Raw genomic sequence first — 17,084 nt, 5'->3', positions numbered from 1 at the left:
GAACTTATCAAGCTATATGAAACCCATTTCACTAATGACACACAAACGCCTGAAATTGAGATTTTCTCATGACATTTATTCAAATAAACAATACAGTTTATAATTTGCTAGGATAAAATAAGTCTGAACACATAAGAAGCATTTTGGGACAACTGCCCCCCCTCCCATAGTACTAGAAATGGGCTTTTTTTTCACTTTTTTTTTTTTTGAACGAGGGTTGTTGACACTTTGTTCTGTCAACCCCGTGACTTTGATCAGTGCCCGAACATGCGGAGAAGGCCGCAGTGTTCCACACAAACACGAAGGGAGCATTTACAAGCGGAGCCGTCCAAAACCTGCAGCACTGGGGCACCGACATTTCAACGTTAAACCGCCAAACATCAAAAACGAAAACAAAAGCGTGACGAAGAGCGACCTTATCCTACCATCGTGACATCTATCCATTTCAAATGATGTTCAATCCCCCCCCACCCCCCCTGCGAGGAGTCACATCTTTCAGCTATTACCATTCGTAGTGAGAATGAGCCCGCTCGCCCCCCCCCCCCGGCCTGTTAGCAGCACGGAATAGGTGGGCGACCTCAAGCCGCGTTGGGGGAAACAGCAACAAAACAAGAGTGAATGTCACTCAGTCTTGAAAAAAACAATGAGCTCTGAAAACAAAAGTTATGTCGGGCAGCAGGTTGGAAGCAGGGACATTGAGCAGACGCGTGTTGGACACCTTTTAAAACCTTGTAGTGTCCATTCAGAGCTCCCGGTGAAGTCACCTGTACGCGGCTCCTTATTGCCAAACACCTTACGCTGTTTGTAAAGAATAAATAGGTCAAAACGATGCAAACGCGTGCCGTGCCACACTTGCCCTTTAACTTCCATGCATATGGACTATTTACAAAAACAAACACAGACTTGCTAGTTTCTTTCCTTATGTTTTTGTATTTTTTTTTTTTTTTTTATGAAACGTCTTTTGCCTCTTTACAATCAGCCCAGCAAACAAAAGGACCTCGCCACGAACGGCAAACATGGCCAGGACAATTAAAGCTGTGTTTAAAACATATTCACACTAATGGGAAAACAAGACAAAACAAAAATCTGAAAAGATTCACAAGCCCCAAAAAAAAAAAAAAGGTAAAAGGAAGCTGAGGGGAAGTGTTACAATATAAACCAAAAGAGGATGTACGTTTTTAAGATGGACTTTCTGCTGCTAACAATACTGTAGTACACTTTATTTTTTTATTACTCTACCTTTTTATTTAAATATAATTTACTTCAATATTGTTAAAGAAAAGGATGCAAAAGTGGTAGGTTTGCCAACAGAGGCAGCAGAAGGCCCGTACTGCCCTGATCAATTGCATCAGCGCTCGTATTCTGTCAAGATACTCCAGAGTCCAAAGCATTGAGGCGTGTCCTCAATCCTCAATGTACTCCCACAAGTCCTTCTCGTAGCCTTCGTGCACGTGTTGCAGCAGAACCCGTCGCCGGCTCTCGCAGTATCTGCACGCACGCAAGCAAGCAAGCACACGGCAACGCCGCCCAATCACACGCCGATCCAAGCTCGCGTGATGTCATCCCCGCTCCTGCACTCACCTGTACTTGTCTTGTACTTTCTGCTTGATGTCCTGCAAGGAATCCTGGGAGATGTCTCGTTCGAGGTAACCAGACAGCACTTCAGTGGCGTTTTCCAAGTCGGCCTGGTTGTTCTGGGAAAGCCAGCGAGACGCGTTATAGACGAATGTCGCAAAAACATGCATGTGAGGTGATAGCATTCATTTTGTCGTCTTCATGTTCTATACTGTAGTACCTGCAACTTAAAATGTTCTTTTTTAAATTCATTCACTGCCATTGACGGCTACAAACGTCAAAATTTCATTTTAACTATTTTTTATTACTTTAACACTTTTTTCCAATTTAGTTAACGAGAGTATAAAAAACTAGAATTTTTTTTATTGTACATTTAGAACAGATATGAAATTTGTGACTAATTGCGAGTTAGCTAGTGAAGTTATGAGATTAATTATGAAAAAAACTTTAATCGCCTGACGCCCCGAATCCCCCCCTTGTTTAAATTAAATCACTGCCATTGACGGCTGTAAACGTCAAAAATTCATTTGGACTATTTCTATTAGTTTAAAAAAAATTTAAATATATGAAAACCTAGAAATTTTTCATTGTACATTTAGAACAGATGTACAATTTGTGATTAATCGTGAGTTAACTAGTGAACATGCGATTAATTACAATTAAAAAAAATTATCGCCTCTTGCCCCTAATTTTGAATAATAAATATATATTTTTTAATGAATTTATTGCAGTGAATGAGTTAAAGGCGGGGCCTGGCCTGGTGAATGACACACCAGTTTTGTCATGTGACCAAAATTCCTGGCAATTATTTTGGGAAGCTTATAGAAGGATATATTATTATTGTTGACCCAAGTAACAGTTGAAAAGCAATGCTACTAAAATACTAATAAAATGCACTAGAACTTAATGTTAAAATGTCATTTTCTCCTCACTGACAAAATGATTCAACCCCGTAAGAATTTCCACTCTTAGAACAGAGGTGAACACCTGCAAGTGTGAACAGAACCATAAAAAGATTTGAATTTCAATAATAAGAATATGACTATATTCATCCATTATCAGTCACTTGGGCCGGGGGTGGTGAACACCTCTGAATTTTTCAGAAATTATTTTCCTTTTGTCTCAAGCCTGATATTTCAACTGTGTTCACTAGCTCGGATGAACGACTCCTCTCGTGGGACAACCACTGACTGCAAAAAAGAAAATAAAAAGAAAAGGCGAGCCAGTGGAAGTGAGCCCGAGCGTGAAAATGAGATCAGTCCCGACACGAGCGAGAGAACATGGAGACTAAGAGAGTTCCCTCTCGGAGGACGTTTGCGATATCACGTGACCTCGCATCTTACCTCAAAAATAATCGACTGGTTGTTCTTCTTGAGGTAGAAGGCGAAGACGTAAGTGAACATGAGCGTGGAGCGGCACTGGCACAGCACGTCCACGGCCTTCTTCAGGAACTGCACCTCGATCCAGGACATGTTGTGTTGCTGCATCTCCTCCATCTTCTGCTTGACCTGAGCGTACAACTTGTGCTCGAAGCGCAGGCTCTGCATGTGGTTCATGTAGCGGTTGCAGTAGAACAGGTACCTCTGCAAGGCGGCCCGCGAGCGCTGCGAGGCGGCACAGGGGGGGGGGGGGGGGGGGGTCACGCGGCGTTAACGCCGGCAGATTCAAAACACAAAGGGCGGGATTGCGCTTTCGCTTTGCCGACAACTCACCTCTTGAGCGTCTCTGGCGGCCTTGGCGTCATCTTCGTTGTAGCGATTGCAATTGTACCTAAAATACAGAACACGTGCGCTGTGAAGTACTATTGTAGTTTAGATGGGACTCATGGAATAACAGTGCACGAGTAATAGGAACACATTGCCCAAAGCATTTGGGGTGGCTAGGATTGTTTCATATTTATGGCCATGAAAAGTTATTCATATTTTTTTATTATGACTAATTAAGCTACTGCATCAGTGTTGTTTGCTTAAAGCGCAGTAATATGTTCAAAGCAGCCCCACTACTCTAAATACGGTATTCTGGCTAATATTGCGTTTGTGGAATAAAAGTAGCAAAATCTATTTTTTATCAATATCAGAAGGCGGCCATTTTGCCACTTGCTGTCGAGTGAAAATGACATCACAGTTGTTCAGGTCTCAGGTAACAACCAATCACAGCTCAGCTTCAGAAAACAGGTGAGCTGTGATTGGTCGTTGCCCGAGCCCTGAGCAACTGTGTTATCATCTTCAGTCGACAGCAAGTGGCAAAATGGCTGCCCCGAGATGGATAAATATGGCTAGATTTTGCAGCATAATTCATATTCCACAAATGTAATATTAACTTATTCACTGTCATAAATTAAAAAAATAATAATAAATTGTATCAAAAATAAGGGGCAAGAGGCGAGTAAATGTTTTTAATTGTTATTAATCACATGACTTCACTAGTTAACTCGCGATTAATCACAAATTCTATATGTTCTAAATGTACAATAAAAAAATTCTAGGTTTTCATATATGGGGGAAAAATTTTAACTAATTGAAATAGTCCAAATGAATTTTTGACGTTTATAGCCGTCAACGGCAGTGAATTAATTAAAAAGAAGAAGAAGAAAAGAAAGAAAAAATTCGGGGCGCCAGGCGATTAAAGTTTTTTATCATAATTAATCGCATAACTTCACTAGCTAACTCGCAATTAATCACAAATTTTATGTATAAAACTAAATGCACAAAAAAAATATCTAGATTTTCAACAAAAGTGGAAAAAAATGTTAAAACTAATAGCAATAGTTCAAATAAATTTTTGACGTCTATAGCCGTCAATGGCAGTTAATGAATCAGAATTCATCAGAATGTCATGTTTAGACTAGTGAGGTCACATTCAACACGTTATTGTCAAGAAATAATTATGGATGACAGAGAGCAGGGTTTTTACCAAGCAGAACCATGGGGCTCCCACGGGCCCAGGCAGACCCAGCAGAACTCCGCTTTGCAGTTCTGGTTCCGACAAACCATGTGATTGCAGCCTCCGTCTTTCTCAATGGTCACATGGCACTTTGGACACTCCTACAAGAAATCGGAGAGTGGAGAGTAACAGAATAGATGATTAGGAGATAGATTTAATAAGGTCAATATTTGGTCGCTTTATAATCTTATATTACTGTCTGCAATGAGCAAGAAAATGGGACTGTTGCACCGCTCTGCACATGAATGTAGTTCACAATGTCATCGAGTTGGGCACGGGTTCCCTCTGCTGATTATGGAGACACAAATAGGAATACAACCACCTTATCTCCAACCTGACCCATTTTACTGACCGCCCTCTCAGTTGATCTGTGCTTAGCTTATGAGATTTATCAGCATTTCCAACCTCACCGTTAGATCTGACTGCAGCTAGGACGCATGCAGACAAGGCGGGGAACAAAAATGATGTGCTCAAAACAAGGATTTGTATTTTTCTTAAATCCAAAAGGTGGCATTTGTGCCCACAGCAATTGGAGCACTAGTATAGCCAGAACGCAAACTTGATTCGTTTTGACGTCTTTACCTTTGTATTTGCGGCAATCCAGTTTGAAGTTTCACTGTCGTCGTCGCATTTCTTAATCCACTTGCGCAGCCACTGCAAAAGTAAATTGGTGTCAGAAATGAAAACATCACTCTTCCCTAATGTATTCAAACTATTCATATTTGTACCAATGTTTGCTCATACCTTGCACTTGACGGGATCGTGCCAGTTCTCCCCGCAGTTGAAGCTGCAGCAAGATTAATTTTTTTTTAAAGAAACTTACATTGACAGAGCAGGCTTTTTTAGTGTTTGTTTTTCTCATACCAGAACTGACGGCCACACTTGCACCTCACTGGTTTGGCATCTGGGTACTGGACTTTAACGACGTGATGGCAATCTGGAGCAGGGCACCACTTTAACAGTCGATTGCACTGAAAATGACACACAGGGTGCAAACTTTTCATCTTGTACTGCTCATCACTACGGCAACCGCAGCCAAATGGAATTCATGTGAAATCAACGCACAGTGGACGCCCACTAAAAACGGACGCAGTCATAGGACACTGGCTGAATAATGTCTATTAACGCCCATAGGTCTCAAACTCCGGTCCTCGAGTGCCGCAGCCCTACATGTTTTTTGTTTCCCTTTTTGCCAAACAATTTTATCCTATTTCAATGGCCATTGTACTTTTCCTCTACATGGCAAAGTGGTTACTGCTGATGTTGCTTTCTTATGTGGCAAAAAGTTAAATTTAGTTATCATCCCACTCTTGCTCTTTGATAGTGATACCGCTACCGATTATTATAGTCTGAGATGGGTGACGAGTCACTACGACTCAAATCAACTCAAGTCACTCATTGGCAAAGACAACAACGAACGTAAACAAAGATGGCTGATTCCGATAAATTGTTTGCTGTCCTGGTTGACACAGTCAGTCCAAATCATGTTGAGCTACAAGAAGCCACTTATTTCGAGTAACTAATCTTATAAATAAATAGACAATTACGTTAATAGATCTGAGTTTAAAGGGGCGTTCCTGTGCAGATTTTAAAAAGGGACGGTGTCAATAAGCGGCAAATTGCCAACGCTATAATTAGTCTATCCCAATTAATTTCCATTCTAACACATTCAAAAGACCAAAAACAAAAAAAAAAAAATCAAACTTACCTCTACAAAACTATTTGTAATTAAATGCTGGTACTTCAACTTGACTTTTGAATCTGTTATGAGCCGCCTGTAGGAGAAGTCAAATGAATGGTTAGCATTTCATAAAGCTGGGATGTTTGGTTAAAGCTGTATTAGACTCAGCACATAGAATAAAATAGTTTGGGGATTTTTGGGGGAAAGCAAAAGACAAGAAATATTCACAAAAGAAAACAGATAAAACATTTTATAATATTTTGCTCCGTAAATGGATCAGAGATGACCATTGGGTATCTTGTTAGTGGGCGACATCACTATGTAGGTTAAGACAATTAGTCCCAGCTTAAGAGCCAGCGTGAGGGCTAAATCAGGTAGCGATCCAAGGATTCAAATTCAAATGAGTACCATTGTCTCAATGCAAAATAAAATATGAGAGGACATAAAACGAACTATAAGAATACTTACATGACTGTGTTGTCATCAACCAAAATGTCACAACTATGAGCAGGACAGGAAATGGTCTGAGAGGGAAAACGAAATGCAAATCATTTTCTTTAAAGAGCCAATAATACCCTAAAAAAAAAAATCTATTTTTTTTATTTTTTAGAAAAGATAGTATACCTGTCCCATCCCTTCTTCTATGATCTTAGTAGTCAGGTAATCACCCCAACACTGCATGCAGAACTTGTGTCCACACTCCAAGCCAGTAAAATACTGAAAAACACAAGCGTGTTAACCCTTTGTGCCTTGAAAACAGGAGTCAAAGCAGCATTGCATTTGGATAGATATTACTCTGCAATAAGGCTAAACAAATATTTGCATATGCAATATAATAGTGATTTTTTTTTTTTACACAGATGCTACGATTTGGTGGGCCATGTCTGAAAAGCAGAGGGGAAAAGAACGGCAGATGGGAGTAGATTGCGTCACATGTAAACAGGAGACCAAAAATCTTCATTTGGAATGATTTCAATCGGAACAAAAAAAAAAAAGTCTCAATTTATATACCTGGCTATTGAGGCGTGTATCTAACATGCTCTTTTTTGCCTTGCAACTTTCACAAGGTTAAAAAAATAATAATCTCATTTTGTGCGGAAAAAAAACTTTCACCGTTCAACTGTGCTGCATTTTGTGATGCTGCAAGTTAAAGCACATCTGTGTAAAGTTGCCAGTTGTAATTAAATACATTCAAAAATGACCTTGGGAAAAATAATTAAATATTACAATTAATAATTAAAATCACAATTTGAGGGGAGTAAAAAATAAAAAACACAATTACATTCTTTTTTCATAATCGTTCAGCCCTACTCTGCAAGTCTGCAAGTGAAATGTCTTCTAAATTTGACACGCCAAACGCTGTTAGCGACTGTGCCAAATTGGAATGATGTAGGTTTTTTTAATTAGGCATGCATAATGATCATGTTCCACACCGATATACTTGCAGATAAAAATGCTCAATATCGCCACAATTCCCAAATCAACGCACATGAGCTCACGAAAAGTATAACAACTCACAGAGTTAGGGAAATTCAGATAGCAGATCTGACACGGCATGTCTTGTGCGGATGATCTGGTGTTGATCGGAGGACGGATGCGGGGTTTCTTGCTGGGGTTGATGACGTGACACTCGGAGAAAAGCTTGTCCAGGTTACCATCAAAATACCTGTGCGAGGTCAAGAAATTAGGAAAGACCCTCAATTTGTCAGACAATTGGCTGGATGAGCTGGAAAGTTACAAGGAGGTTAGTTAAGAATAACGCGTCTCGTTACCTTTCCATGAGTTTTTCCTTATCCCAGTTGAAGTGACTAAGTAGGATGCGTGTAATTGTTGCAGGATTCTAGAGAAATCAAAAGATGGGAGGTGAGGTGTGAAGATGCTTAACATTATTCACAATGACAATGTTTTGTTATTGCTACAATTAAGAGTGACGTTTCACAGCTCTGTTGTCACCCATCTGTAACAAAAATTCGCATTAGCATTCAAGATGACTATCCCCAGAGTTCCGTTTAATAATTTCTGGAACAATGTAAACTTTTTACATCTTCAACACTTACATTTTTTAAAAATATTTCGATATGCAGTGAAAATGTCGTTGCTCTACTAGTGAAGACTTAGAATTTCATCAGATCGGTGATTAAGATGCAGTACTTTTAATCAAAAATTGATGGAGATGCATTGCTTGGCGTTAGGCGGTGAATAGTTAATAACGTCTGTTTATAGAAGATGCTAAAGATAACGACAGCACTAATCAAGTGTGGGTCTCTGTTGTCATAGCAATGTGGCAACTTCTAAAATCCATTTAAGATGGCTTGTTTTAATATCGAGAATCTTTTTATTTTTATTTTAAATCTTCAACAATTATGCTCATTTTGTAGCTAGTATGATTGAAAACGATACCACAGGGATTGAGATGATTCGAAAACAGGCACTCCATTTTATGATTGACATTACACACCACTGTTTATTTTCTGAGTTGTGCGTTTGTGTTTAATATACTGTTGAGTGCTGACAAATTCCATGTCACCTTTTATACTACAAAGTACCAATAGTCTTTCTTCGTTGCAAAAATTCATTATAAACTGAATGCAGCCTCATTTTTGAACCACATATTGGGACTTCTACTTAAACCTTACAGGCTTACACAGCAAAATAAACTCAACATCAAACAGTGATACAGGCGGGAGGCAAACAAAACAATCTTGGCCATCTTCATCAAAACATATTAAGTAGCAACAGTTCACCTTCTGTCTGATCATGTCTGCGATTATCATCTTTTGAGCATAGTCTTCGTAGTTACCCTGCCTGACAACAGCTATTCGCCATCATTTCTAACCCTTCAGAGAGATAGAAAAGGAAAGCCATCATATAATCTAAGTGAAATAATGCATAGTGAAACCATAAAGAAAGGTTCATTTTACTACTGTAGTCAATTGCATATTGCCATTGACAAATGTGCTTCTCCGTGTCAATCTCTCGTAATTCCAACTTGACAAAACACCTTTCACCGGTACACGCGTTTATAAAATAAATTGACAACCTAGACAAATAAAGCTGCATTTCTCAGACCATGAGGGCTTGCTTATTGCCAATTTAACAAACTTCTGTGGCCAGATATGCGCTTCTACTCTACTATTCTACTCTATTCATCTGGCCTATGACAGCGTGAAAATATAATTTCTTTAACACATTTTAAGGCTTTCCCAGAAAACAATGATTACCTAGAGTACAGTTACTATTCAATTACTTCGCCACAAAAGTAAAGAGTACCTTTGACCAATTAAATAAATGTGCCAAGACTGTACAAGATGGTCAAGGGAAAATGGAGGTCTCATGCCCACACTACTTATTTTACAGTATCTCTGATTAGGTTACAGTAGGGTGTGTGTTTTTTGTAGGTCACTGTATAAATGCAGCGTTGAAAACATCTATTGCTCATAATATTAAGAGATCATTAATTTTTCCCTTGGCCTGAATGAGTCATAGTTCAATTTAGAACAACTGTCATAATACTGTGCTGTTTCACATTCATCGTGACTAAATTAAATAGGTTCAGACATCCAAATGGTTTACATATTGAATGGTGTTGCCAGGCGCTACTTGCTAAAGACGAAGCCAACTTTCACTGTTGTTTTCGCCCAATGTGTGGCATGTCGGACAAGACAGCAAATGGAGGCCCACATCACGATGAGGTGCCACTACAGAGCATTTCTCCTGAGAACCTTACATTTTACAAAATTAACCACCTGCCTATCATTCAGTCCAGACTCACCCCCCAGCATAAAAAAACACATATTTGTAAATTGCTATCACCGCAAGTGTCCTGGACATGCAGTCAACTGACGTCAACTAATTCGATGACCAAGCTTTTCGTCAAGTGGTGAAAAATACCGTTGACTTTATTGTGGTTAACCAATTATTTGTGTGTTTATACCACAAGGTTAATAGACATACGCTGTAACGAGTTAGCCTGTGCCCCCAGGAATGAAACGTTTGGCTTATCGGTACAAACGCACTACTTGTAGTTTGCTAGCTAGCAAGGTGGCTAGCTTGCAAGCTAGCATTAGCTTAGGTAACCATCGCTGCCAACTTCTCAATAGGGATTAGACTACTTCCTGGATGAACATCAGCATGGAAGTGTTGTCATGTGTCCATATAGAAGTTTACCGTTGACCGTGTGTGGCAATAGTCTCGTGTGTACAAAGAACGACTGCAACCGCGTTTCGTGTATTTGCAGCCACCCCCGGTTAACCTGTCAACTTCCAGCAAGTAAACTACTCCAAGAGAGCTAATTGCTAAGCTAACAACCATGGCCTGATTACGGTTCACCAAGAGCCCCAGACCTCAGGACCTCGGCTTTTACCGACCGTGACACGACAAAATACCTACCTGGATAACCTCGTTGACCTCCTTGATGCACTCCACCATATGCTGGAGGATTTGCTCGGCAGTCAAAACCTCGAAGCGGTAGTCCTCCTCCTCTTCTTCGCCGGGGCCTTGACCGCCTCCGACCGTATCGCCGCACTCGTCCCGCTCGGCGGCGGCCACTACGGGATCGACCAACTCCACCTCGCCGATATCCAGGGTGTCGTCCTCGGGCTCCTCTTCGGCGCTGTCCTCGCTACATTCCTCCTCTTCGTCGTCGTATTCATAGTTATAACCCTCGTCTGAGTCCATTCCTAGGGGCGCTTATCAACTTGTGACAAACTCACCTAGATGTCTATAAACACCGTGTGCGCGCGGCTGCTCGCGGAATGAGCCGAAGGAGGAGAAGTGATCCGAGCTTGTTTTCCAGGCAGCTGCGAAAATAACAACAAAAACGTCGCCGCTGTTAAGCCAACAAAGGGACACGGCGTCACAAATCGACGACGCGCTGACGTCACACGGACTGTACAGGAACCCACGAAAAAAAAAAACTCCGTCCGAATTAAAGCCTTCCCGACGTGACGAAACACTTTCCGCCTCCGTAAAACGTTTCGGATTTTTAGACCTATTCGGACACTAATTTAGAGTCACATTCGGAAAAACGTCAACCTTTATTTTCACACTTTTTACAACCAACTTCATTTTTGGGGGTAAAAAATTGGGTGCATTTCACCTTCGCCTGACATACATTAAGCATTTTCTAGAAAATGTTACATTTTTATTTTTCTGGGTCTTCAGAATAGAAGGATTGTCAACACACTACATTTTGGTCCACATAGGTTTCCAAAAATACTCAGTGGGTGTTACCCTACGGGCAAACTTTTGGACTCAAGGACAAATGTAAAATGGACAGATGGGCCAGGTAATAATGGTAATAATAATAATAATAATCTGTCTACAAATGTTTGTTTTGTTGTAAATAATAATTAAGATTTCTCACTTACCGATACAAATTTAGGCCATTCTGTATGCTGTAGTACGCGGGATTTCCAAACATTTTTCCCTCCAAGGGCCACATACGGAAAAATCGAAGGATGCAAGGGCCACTTTGACGTGTTTTCCACTGTAATTTATTAAAGAGACAGTGCGTAGAATTGTTTCGATTTTTCAATGTTCATTTGCTCATTCTAGTGCTGTCACTATCGAATATTTTAGGAATCGATTAATCTATCAATTATTCAATCGATTAATCGACTAATCTGATTCCTTTTAATTTTGCATTAAAGTGTGTTATAAAAGCATGAATTCCCCTATTACTGTTTATTAACCAGCGACTGGTGTTTATTTCGTACTTCATATTCGTATAGTGATTAAAAAAAATAAGAGGGTTTCATGTTTTACTATGATACCAGTTGGGTCATTGTTTTCCAAAATAAAAACAGATTTTGCAAATGTATTATTTTGATTAAACACAAAAGATAATCAGTCTCTTCCTTCATCAATGATTACAGAAATCAGTGAACAATTACTGTTGACCTGCTGAAAGGATTTGGACAATAAAAAAAAAAGGCTCCAAACGATTACTTTATTATTGAAATAGTTGTCGATTAATTTGATAATTGATTACTTGTCGATTAATCGATTCATTTAAAAAAACTATTCATTTCAATAATTTGCAAAAAACTGTTGACATCACATTAACATACCTTTTTTTAATACATATATACTCGCATAGGTAATCGTGAGGCTGGCATGTTTCGCCGCCATCCTTCTCCAACAGATACCCAAAGGAGAAAAACTTTGCAAATGTAGTAATTGGCGGTATGCTTGCGAAGTGTGGTCAACGTGCGCTTCAATGCAAGCGCTTCGAACTTAGGTCATTACACTCTATTAGTCAATGAACATAAAATGAGAATGAACATAAGCTGAGAGCAATATTACATTCATAGGATGTTTGGCACATTTGTAGATCACACTTTCATATTAAATTCTAAAACACACGAAATCCTTCAAAATTAGATTTTTGAGGTCACGACTAAACAAAAAAAGTCAGACTGCATTGTTTGTATTAAAATAAAAATGCAGTATATACATAAATAAATCCCACCATCTTGTCAACATTTTCTACAATAACATGTTCCTTCCTCTTAAACTGACCTGACATAATTTCACTATGGAAAGGGAACAACGGAATTACCCCTTGTATGGATTACATTAGTGCCAGCAGATGGCAGGGCAGGCCACGCTGCAGCCGGAGTGCTGACGCCTCAATCTTTGCACTTGGTCTTTGCCCACCATTCCCCAACACTACCTGGGATTTAGTGCTGAATGAGGCGGTTTCACAAGGTCAAGGTTTACTGCCTGTCCAATGATAACTAGATTTTCACAATAAATGTCTGACTCACAGTTTTTGAGGTTTGGGGTTCCACTCAGCTCCGTCCTTCCTGTGAATGTTTTCCGGATGCTTGTACGGATTTTCTTTGGGCTCTCCAGCTTCCTCCCACATTCCCCAAAAACATGCATGTCACGTTAATCGGAGACTTAAATTGTAGATGTGAGTATCGCCACATTTACTCATTCACTGCCATTGACGGCTATAGACGTCAAAAATTCCTTTGAACTATTTCTCTTAGTTTACCTTTGTTTTCCACTTTTGTTAACAGGAGGATGAAAACCTAGAAGAAAATTATTGTACATTTAGAACAGATCTAAAAATGTTGATTAATCGTGAGTTAACTATTGAAATCATGCGATTAATTACAATTACAAATTTTAATCACCTGACGCCCCTAATCTTTAACACTTCTTTAAAAAAAATAATATATATATATATATATATATTTTTAAAATGTCTAGCTTTTCATACTCTTGTTAACAAAAGTGCGAAAAAAGTTAAACTAATAGAAATAGTTCAAATGAATTTTTGACGTTTATAGCCGTCAATGGCAGTGAATGAGTTAATGGTGGATAAAGTTTTTAAAAAAATCTATCTTGGCCTCATTTTTTTCTATATCACAAACAAACGTCAGACTTTATATCAACTATGTGCACTGTGATTGGCTGGTGTCTTAAATTAAAGGGGTGTACCTTGCCTCGCCTTGTCCAAAGTCAGCTTGGATTGTAATTTAAAAAATGGATGGATATTTTTACCCGATAGTTTTGCCTGATAGATGATGTAACTGTTTACGATCGTAGCAGAATGAGAACGTGGGTAGCGTCTCCTGTATTACATGAATGTTGTTCATAAAAATACTGGAATGGGATTAGTATATGATTACTACGTGGTACAGGGGAAAAAAAGTCAGACAGGGAATAAATGAGCAAGCAATGTGACTACTGGATTTGCCATGGCTCCTTCACCATTGCCAGCGCTTGAATGACTTGCATCTAAATGTTGTGACGGATTGATTTGTGCATGTAGACAGTACAGATTAGGATGACAAATCTGCATTTGCTTACACAGCGTTTGGTGCCATCTCCTTGTCCCCTTGCAGCAAGAGACCCTACACTTGGCAGGCTCACACGTTCATGATGGCACTGTGAATGAAATAAAACAGAATAAGCATTGGTAAAAAGGACTGGAAGATTTCTCATCTAAATTGTGAAATGGATTCAGGCAGTGATCACTATGGCATCTATTCATGCTTACTCCCCGTAAAATTATGTTAAACCATAAAGCCGCTGAAGGTTTTGCAATTGATTTCATTACGTCATATTGTCGTGATAAAGTAGATCTTTTCACAGTGTTTTTTTTTAGGGCAACTGTCTGTACTAATTACAATTAAAATCGGTGTCAGCCACACAACAAAACCATTTAAAATCTGGGAGAAATCCACAATAAACCTCAAACTAAAATTGACCACATGGAGGCGACAAATTCCAATAAATCGTTACATTTCATTCGTCTCTTCTTTTCACCAAGATGCTATTTTCTGTGACCACAGAGAGAATGTGGCCGCCAAGAATACGAAGAGACACCCAATTCCAGTCTTACATGTTCTTATTCACCTCCAGAGTATTATCTGCAAAATTTTGGCACGGCTCCTCTTCATGTCAAGTGGATGAAAAAAAGTTTACTTTTTTTCCTCTCTCTTGCAATGCAGTTTTTGTTTTTTCTTAGCGCTCTATCAATTCAAGATTTATAATTCACCTGTTTTGATTGATATGTTGTGACTGACAATGAAATAATTGGCTTTATTGTAACTACAAAGCAACTATAGGCGGCGCAAACGTCAATATTAGTTTTACGCCACGAAGAAGAAATTGAGCAAAACACGGAAGTAGAAGTTAGCGACATGAGCTAACGTAGTTTAACGTACGCCGTTCAAACCACCATTATTATGTTGTGAATCTTGTAAAGAGGCTAGTTAATTCCACAATGTTTGGGAAGTCTTACCAGCTTCTTCATCAGACTGACCCGGGTGCACCGCGGAGTCCTGGACTATTTGTATCCGCCAACAGCTACACACAAGCGAGCTACCATAAAGGGCTGTCCTTTGATTACATCCCTAATGTTTCTGAAAACGACTTCAGTGGTATGTGGCGTAATCTTTCATGAAGTAGACATGTACAGCTCTATTACGTATGTTTCGTCTACCTAGACAATCAAATGAGATCATCATTCAGTACCAGCTGTTAACAAAGGAAACAAAATTCTGTAGGAGTCTAAAAAATCATGTACAATCTTTTTTGTAATTAAAAATAAAACAAACCTTTTTCTTGAAGATAACTCCCAGGGATGGTCGTCATGGATCTGCAATCTAATTGTCATCTTCCTCGTCCACGTCTGCACTTTTCTAACCTTTCCAGTAACAGGATGGTTTGTATTGAAAGTAAGCCACTTTTAGTCCTGAAGCGTGACCTTTTTGTGTTGGGCGTGAGTGACTATATAACCGATTTGGATCATGTTTGTAGACGGTGCCAAACTACCAGAGGATAGTAGTTTTTCGCCTGGGTCGTGTCTGTCCTCCAAAGGGTCCTGGCATTGTCCTGGTGCTGCCCCTCATTGACCAGTGGCAGAGAGTAGACCTGCGCACCCGTGCTTTCAATATACCTCCATGCCAGGTAAACCAATTGTAATGTCAAATGAGAATTCTAACATTTACATTTTCCGTGCTTGTTTAACTTTCTTGATCCCAACGTCCACTGGAACATGGGGGTAGCATATGTCACAGTACATGTAATTGGATGCCTATAGCACCACCTGTTTTGTTGTTTTCATGCACCCTAGATTAAGAGCCATTACTTGAGGAACCAGTTAATTAATAAATAGAATAGACAAGATGTAATAAGGACAGGTTGTGTGATTAAATTTGTCCTACAGGGGGCAGTCATGGTGCACAGATATTCCCATCTGCATTGATTATTTTTCTGTTATTTTTTAAAGGTACACACCAGGGATGGTGGCCTCTTCTCTGTGGGAGCAGACATTCAGTTCAGGATCTGGAACCCAGTCTTGTCAGTGGTGTCAGTGCAGGACCTGAATGCTTCAACCAGGATGACAGCACAGAACGCTTTAACTCACAGCTTGGCCAAGAAGACAGCCAGAGAGATCCAAACAGAGAGAGTGAAACTGGGGGAATACCTTGGAGTAAGACAACATTGAACCCACCCTGGTTCACCTCTGCAACTTTATGCTCACGTTTAAAACTCTCCTGCCCGCAGGTGGACACAAATGAGATGACTCGGCCATGGGGGCTCGAGATCGACAGGGTCGAACTCACCCTAGGTTCTCTTATAAAAGCACCTGAGGAAGGGCCCCCTGGGCCTCTTGTTGTTCCTCCGTCTGTACCCGGACTGGAAGGCCTCACAGGACCTCTTCAGCAGCTGGCCATGCACTTTATGAACCATAGCTTGCAGCCTCAGCAAGGTAAGGCCTCACACTTGCAACAAATTGAGGTGCAACATCCATGAAACCACTGCACCGTGTAATCCTATTGTAGAGAGCAGTGTAACATTTCTAGATGAGCAGAGTGGCATCCATCCGACTGTGGCCACACAAAGTTCTGTTGAAGAGCTGCTCCAAGAAGTCCAGCTCGTCCTCTCCGAAACATTGGTGAACCAGGTTGGCGCCTGCTTCCAGTTTGAGATCAGCTCAGGGCAGGGACAGCATCGCATTTACTATGTGGATTTAAGCCAAGGTGATCCACACACAAAATGTGCTGTCGTACGGGAGAACTGAAGCTGCACATATCAGATATTCACAACCACGTGTGTTGTCTAGGTTGTGGGGCAGCTGGAGCCGGATCCCTGTGCAGACAGCCAGATGTAATACTGAGTATGTGTGACGAGGACCTTGTGGCCATGTTCGAGGGAAAACTGCAGCCGCTTGCTGCCTACAGCAGCGGTCAACTTCAAATTCAGGGGGATATTAAAACCGCTATGAGGTTGGAGGAACTCATAAAGCTGCTTAGGAAGTAACATTTTCATGAGTTATTTAAGTTTTAACTTTATTGTATGCACTGACTACATTTATTATAAATTAATTTCTCCTACGTTTGGCCTATATTTTTTGACACCC

At 40.1% G+C, this 17,084-nt stretch overlaps 2 protein-coding genes across 6 annotated transcripts; one reads left to right on the top strand and one right to left on the bottom strand.

Annotated features, from left to right (window-relative positions):
- Positions 1-55: 55 nt before the first annotated feature.
- On the bottom strand, positions 56-15,108 carry arih1 (ariadne ubiquitin-conjugating enzyme E2 binding protein homolog 1 (Drosophila)). 5 transcript variants are annotated; one of them, XM_077568791.1, is made up of 18 exons: positions 14,961-15,108; positions 14,024-14,101; positions 12,970-13,057; positions 10,912-10,998; positions 10,589-10,833; positions 7,972-8,039; positions 7,718-7,865; positions 6,824-6,916; positions 6,668-6,723; positions 6,227-6,293; positions 5,383-5,489; positions 5,263-5,305; positions 5,101-5,172; positions 4,489-4,619; positions 3,288-3,345; positions 2,919-3,179; positions 1,582-1,694; positions 56-1,488 (listed from the first exon to the last, which is right to left on the bottom strand). In XM_077568791.1, the coding sequence occupies exons 1-18, from the start codon at positions 14,970-14,972 to the stop codon at positions 1,404-1,406; spliced, it is 1,812 nt and encodes a 603-aa protein (XP_077424917.1). In that variant the 5' UTR covers positions 14,973-15,108; the 3' UTR covers positions 56-1,403. The 5 variants fall into 5 exon arrangements, with proteins under 5 accessions (XP_077424917.1, XP_077424916.1, XP_077424920.1 ...); XM_077568790.1 differs by lacking the exon at positions 14,961-15,108 and having other exon boundaries at positions 14,024-14,860; XM_077568794.1 differs by lacking the exons at positions 14,024-14,101; positions 14,961-15,108 and having other exon boundaries at positions 10,589-10,998; positions 12,970-13,035.
- On the top strand, positions 14,810-17,058 carry stoml1 (stomatin (EPB72)-like 1). Its single transcript, XM_077568798.1, has 7 exons — positions 14,810-15,099; positions 15,290-15,396; positions 15,479-15,628; positions 15,951-16,154; positions 16,229-16,433; positions 16,507-16,704; positions 16,788-17,058. Exons 1-7 carry the CDS (start codon positions 14,943-14,945, stop codon positions 16,982-16,984), a joined length of 1,218 nt encoding a protein of 405 aa, XP_077424924.1. The 5' UTR covers positions 14,810-14,942; the 3' UTR covers positions 16,985-17,058.
- Positions 17,059-17,084: the final 26 nt, after the last annotated feature.

This window comes from Vanacampus margaritifer, chromosome 6 (genome assembly GCF_051991255.1).
Source record: "Vanacampus margaritifer isolate UIUO_Vmar chromosome 6, RoL_Vmar_1.0, whole genome shotgun sequence".
NCBI lineage: Eukaryota > Metazoa > Chordata > Actinopteri > Syngnathiformes > Syngnathidae > Vanacampus > Vanacampus margaritifer.
The sequence above is the reverse complement of the archived record's forward strand: the minus strand, read 5'-3'. Positions and strand labels throughout refer to the sequence as shown.

What these genes read in the sequence shown, in the direction of transcription:
- arih1 (XM_077568790.1), bottom strand. Translation starts at nt 14,158, where the DNA reads ATGAGAAATCTTCCAGTCCTTTTTACCAATGCTTATTCTGTTTTATTT. An exon ending in GAGATGGCACCAAACGCTGT is followed by an intron (nt 13,058 to 14,023) that starts GTAAGCAAATGC and finishes TGTGGGAGGAAG; the next exon opens with CTGGAGAGCCCAAAGAAAAT. An exon ending in ATCTGAATTTCCCTAACTCT is followed by an intron (nt 6,917 to 7,717) that starts GTGAGTTGTTAT and finishes TGTGTTTTTCAG; the next exon opens with TATTTTACTGGCTTGGAGTG.
- stoml1 (XM_077568798.1), top strand. Translation starts at nt 14,943, where the DNA reads ATGTTTGGGAAGTCTTACCAGCTTCTTCATCAGACTGACCCGGGTGCA. An exon ending in TCAATATACCTCCATGCCAG is followed by an intron (nt 15,629 to 15,950) that starts GTAAACCAATTG and finishes TATTTTTTAAAG; the next exon opens with GTACACACCAGGGATGGTGG. An exon ending in CTATGTGGATTTAAGCCAAG is followed by an intron (nt 16,705 to 16,787) that starts GTGATCCACACA and finishes TGTGTTGTCTAG; the next exon opens with GTTGTGGGGCAGCTGGAGCC.